Below are 4,676 nucleotides of genomic sequence, written 5' to 3'. Positions count from 1 at the left end.
CCTTACTGCTGGGGGGGTCACACTGATAGTAACACAATGTAACACCCCTCCTCCTGTAAGCTTACCTTACTGCTGGGGTCACACTGATAGTAACACAATGTAACATCCCTCCTCCTGTAAGCTTACCTTACTGCTGGGGTCACACTGATAGTAACACAATGTAACACCCCTCCTCCTGTAAGCTTACCTTACTGCTGGGGGGTCACACTGATAGTAACACAATGTAACATCCCCCCTCCTGTAAGCTTACCTTACTGCTGGGGTCACACACTGATAGTAACACAATGTAACACCCCTCCTCCTGTAAGCTTACCTTACTGCTGGGGTCACATACTGATAGTAACACAATGTAACACCCCTCCTCCTGTAAGCTTACCTTACTGCTGGGGTCACATACTGATAGTAACACAATGTAACATCCCTCCTCCTGTAAGCTTACCTTACTGCTGGGGGGTCACACTGATAGTAACACAATGTAACATCCCTTCTCCTGTAAGCTTACCTTACTGCTGGGGGGGTCACACTGATAGTAACACAATGTAACACCCCTCCTCCTGTAAGCTTACCTTACTGCTGGGGGGGGAGTCACACTGATAGTAACACAATGTAACACCCCTCCTCCTGTAAGCTTACCTTACTGCTGGGGTCACACACTGATAGTAACACAATGTAACACCCCTCCTCCTGTAAGCTTACCTTACTGCTGGGGTCACACACTGAGGAGCAGAGATCTCCACACACAACACAACAGCAGTGACTGCCCGACCAGGAGCTGCTCTGTATCTGGGAGATGCTGGAGGGGTAGGACCTGTGATGATGTCACAGTCATGTGACCAGTACATGTGGGGGCGGAGCTCAGCAGTGCAGGAGAGAAGAGATTGTGGTGAAGGACCTGTGATCATGTGACAGGAGTGGGCGGGGCTCCCCACACACTGCACTGCCAGGACCTTATACCCTTCTATATGATGGAGAAGGACAGGAATGAGATCAGTAAGAGAATATTACACGTCACCTTGGAGATCATCCGCCTGCTGACCGGAGAGGTAACTTCTCTAGATTTCCACCATTGTTGTCTGGGCTCTTTGGCCCCTCCCTCCCTCCCCCGCTCTATGTTCTGGATCTGGTCTCCTCTCTGTAGGTGCGGTGGTCTCCAGCACTGACCCCAGTAGTCCAGATGTGTCTCCTCCTCCTCCTCCTCACTAGAGCTCTATACAGGGGGACAATCTCCTCTTTGTAGTGAGGAGGAGGCAGGAATACTGGGCTCAGTCCCCTCATTGTCTCTCTCCATCCCCAGGATTACACCATAGTGAAGAAGACATGGGGGGAGGGTGTGGCCTTCCCCCAGGAGTCAGGAGGGCGGAGCAGGGCCCGGGGCCCCATCACGGAGCCTCCATCACTGATACATGAGCAGAAGATCCTAGAACTCACCCACAGGATGACTGAGCTGCTGACTGGAGAGGTGACACTGGGGAATGCTGGGAGATGATAGAGTAATCCAGGAGGCAGCAGGCTGGGGGGGATGACTGTGTGATCATTGTGTGTGTCAGGTTCCTATAAGGTGTCAGGATGTGGCCGTCTATTTCTCCATGGAGGAGTGGGAGTATGTAGAAGGACACAAGGATCTGTACCGGGGGGAGCAGCCGCTCATGATGGAGGATCAGCCGCCCGGCCTCACAGCACAAGGTAAGAGGAGACCTTCCTGATGCTAGAGAGCAGGGGGGAGGGGCCCCTACATCCTCCTCCTCCTCCCATCCTCCTCCTCCTCCCATCCTCCTCCTCCCATCCTCCTCCTCCTCCCCCCATCCTCCTCCTCCTCCCATCTCCCTCCTCTTCCTCCCATCCTCCTCCTCCTCCCCTCCTCCTCATCCTCCCCCCATCCTCCTCCTCCCCCCATCCCCCTCCTCCTGGTGACATGTAGCAGTGTATAATGGATTGGCTCCCTGTGTGTTCCCTACAGATGGAGGCAGTGACAGGAATCCACCAGAGAGGTGTCCCCGTCCTCTGTATTCCCAGGACTGTCCAGAGGGAAATGTCCCAGCAGACAATCAGCAGGTAGATGAGGCTGATGCTATAGCACTATATCTCTATAGCGCCCCCCGGTGCTGGTGGTTGTTGCTCCTGCACTCATAGATGTGATGAGGCTGATAGATACATGTTGCTGGTTTCTTATGTTGATGTGTTAGATTTTCCCTCCTGTCTGCTGGATTGTACTGAATTGTTCTATATGTCCCATCAGGGGGGAGATCAGGTGACTAATATTAAAGTGGAGGATGAAGCAGAAGAAGAGAGGATGAGGGGCGATCCCCCGTGTATGAGTGAGGTGAAGGAGGAGGAGGCGCCGGCAGCTGCTGTACCAGGTAGGGGAGGATGGAGTTATACAGGGAGTCACAGGGTTCTGTCAATTATAGAGAGACATAGATGGCGGTGGCCTCTGGTCACTGGGGGGGTGTTCTTAAAACAAGTGTTAATGCGCAAATGAAGACTGAGTATATAGGAAATGTTTGTGTGTCTGGGTCGAATCCCGGAGAAGGAAATGTAACACCTCTCTGTGCTCCACCGCTGCCGCCCTCCCTATCAGACGTATGGGACAGTGTTGTTGTTGTTGTTGTTGTTTAGCACCTCAGACGGCATCAATAAGTTCATGTCTGTTTCCAGCTACATAGAAATATCATAAATGTCTTTACTTTGTGGGGGTAAAAAATTACGATGTATTTTCATCTGAACAGAAAATCATGTTGGGAACTATGAGGAGAACATCGTGCTGTGGCTGAATTATAAGGAAGAAGCTGTCGGTGCGGAGCAGCACTCCTCAGGAGAAGCCCTCCTCCCCCTTACTGTACATCCAGGACGTCACACTACAGATCTATCATATAATCGTCCTGACCATGAGGAACCTTCTCCTGACCGCTCACAAACTGCGACCACAGGGACAGAACACAGAGTAGGGGAGAGGATTCAGTGTGATGAATGTGGGAAAGAGTTAATAGATAGATCAGATCTTTTTACACACAAAAGAATTCATGAAGGGAAGATACCGTATTCATGTTCAGAATGTGGGAAATACTTTACAGATAAATCAAATTTTGTCATACATATGAGGATTCACAGTGGAGAGAAACCATTTTCATGTTCAGAATGTGGGAAATGTTTTATAAGTAAATCAAATCTTGTTTCACATCAGAAGAGTCACACAGGAGATAAGCCGTATTCATGTGCAGAATGTGGGAAGCGCTTTACAGGTAGATCAGATCTTCTTATACACGGGAGAAGTCATACGGGAGAGAAGCCTTTTTCATGTTCAGAATGTGGGAAATCTTTCACAAAGAAATCACACCTTCTTACACATGAGAGAAGTCACACAGGAGAAAAGCCATATTCATGTTCACAATGTGGGAAATTTTATTCAGATAGACCAAGTCTTACTATACATGAGAGGAGTCACACAGGAGAAAAACCATATTCATGTTCACAGTGTGGGAAATGCTTTGCAAGTAAACCAAATCTAGTTATACATGTAAGAATTCACACAGGAGAGAAGCCGTATTCATGTGCAGCATGTGGGAAGCGCTTCATAAGTAAATCTTACCTTGTTAAACACGAAAGATATCATACAGGAGAGAAGCCGTATTCATGTTCAGAGTGTGAGAAATGTTTTACGAATGCATCAAATCTTGCTTCACACCAGAGGAGTCACAAAGGAGAGAAGCCGTACTCATGTGCACAATGTGGCAAATGTTTTACGAGAAAGTCAAATCTTCTTACACATGCGAGAAATCACACAGGAAAGTCTCTATTATGATTGTGTAAAGAAAACACATTTAAAACTCTATTGTGGGGAAGAAACCATTGTAAGGGTATGAAAAACACCCAAATTCAGTTTACCTGAGGTCAACTTTGGGTTAGATCAGTGGATAAAAAGTACTGAGGTTGTACGGAGGAGGAGAAGAGGCGGTGACGCCGACGTGTCCCCCGGTTCCTTCCTCTTCCTGTATTCATAGATTCCTCCACACTGCAGGACAGTCCACAGGGACGCCGTACGCCGTATAAACTATAAGTATGTAGATACAATCTTTGATCTTCCCTCTATATAGAAATAAAGGTGATGGGATTGAACTAAAACCTGTAGCAAATTAAACATGTTTAGTTCTTCTGGTTCCTGGTATTGATCCTTTGGCACCAATAACTTAATTATAAGGCTTCACTCCCGTTTCTGTGGGTAGGTTGGTAATTTTCTGTTACCGATTAGAGTTAGATATTTTTTGTTACCCTGATACCCAATGACGGTCCCCCTGGAGAGCACCTCCCACCACAGGACGGGAAACCTGTGCAGATAAAATCTTGGCCCGCCTCTCCACACCTCAGTTCATGTTTCCTGTCCTGCGGATTTTCGTGTGGTACAAAAACAAGCCTGACTTCGGCGCCTCAAAAAGAGAGAGAGAAAAAGAAAAGAGAGAAACGGGAGGGAGTGGTGAGGAAGAGAGGGGGTAGTATATTGAGCAAGAGCGTAGGAGGGGGAGGAAGATCATCTCGGAGAAGGGGACAGATCATCTTGGACACCTATCCCAGAATGCGTCTCAGGGCACCCAGACAGCATCAAACCTTTCGATCGTGTTGTTCAGAATGGCCGTGAGAGATTCCATACTCCAAACATCTCTGATCCGAGTCAGTAGGTCCAG

At 48.3% G+C, this 4,676-nt stretch overlaps 1 protein-coding gene across 1 annotated transcript; it reads left to right on the top strand.

Annotated features, from left to right (window-relative positions):
• Positions 1–1,297: 1,297 nt before the first annotated feature.
• On the top strand, positions 1,298–4,408 carry LOC138797123 (zinc finger protein 300-like). The gene is made up of 4 exons (XM_069976922.1): positions 1,298–1,459; positions 1,548–1,683; positions 1,958–2,047; positions 2,727–4,408. Exons 1-4 carry the CDS (start codon positions 1,436–1,438, stop codon positions 3,797–3,799), a joined length of 1,323 nt encoding a protein of 440 aa, XP_069833023.1. The 5' UTR covers positions 1,298–1,435; the 3' UTR covers positions 3,800–4,408.
• Positions 4,409–4,676: the final 268 nt, after the last annotated feature.

Source organism: Dendropsophus ebraccatus, chromosome 7, assembly GCF_027789765.1.
Source record: "Dendropsophus ebraccatus isolate aDenEbr1 chromosome 7, aDenEbr1.pat, whole genome shotgun sequence".
Classification (NCBI taxonomy): domain Eukaryota; kingdom Metazoa; phylum Chordata; class Amphibia; order Anura; family Hylidae; genus Dendropsophus; species Dendropsophus ebraccatus.
Note: the sequence above shows the minus strand (reverse complement) of the source record. Positions and strands in the feature narration are given on the sequence as shown.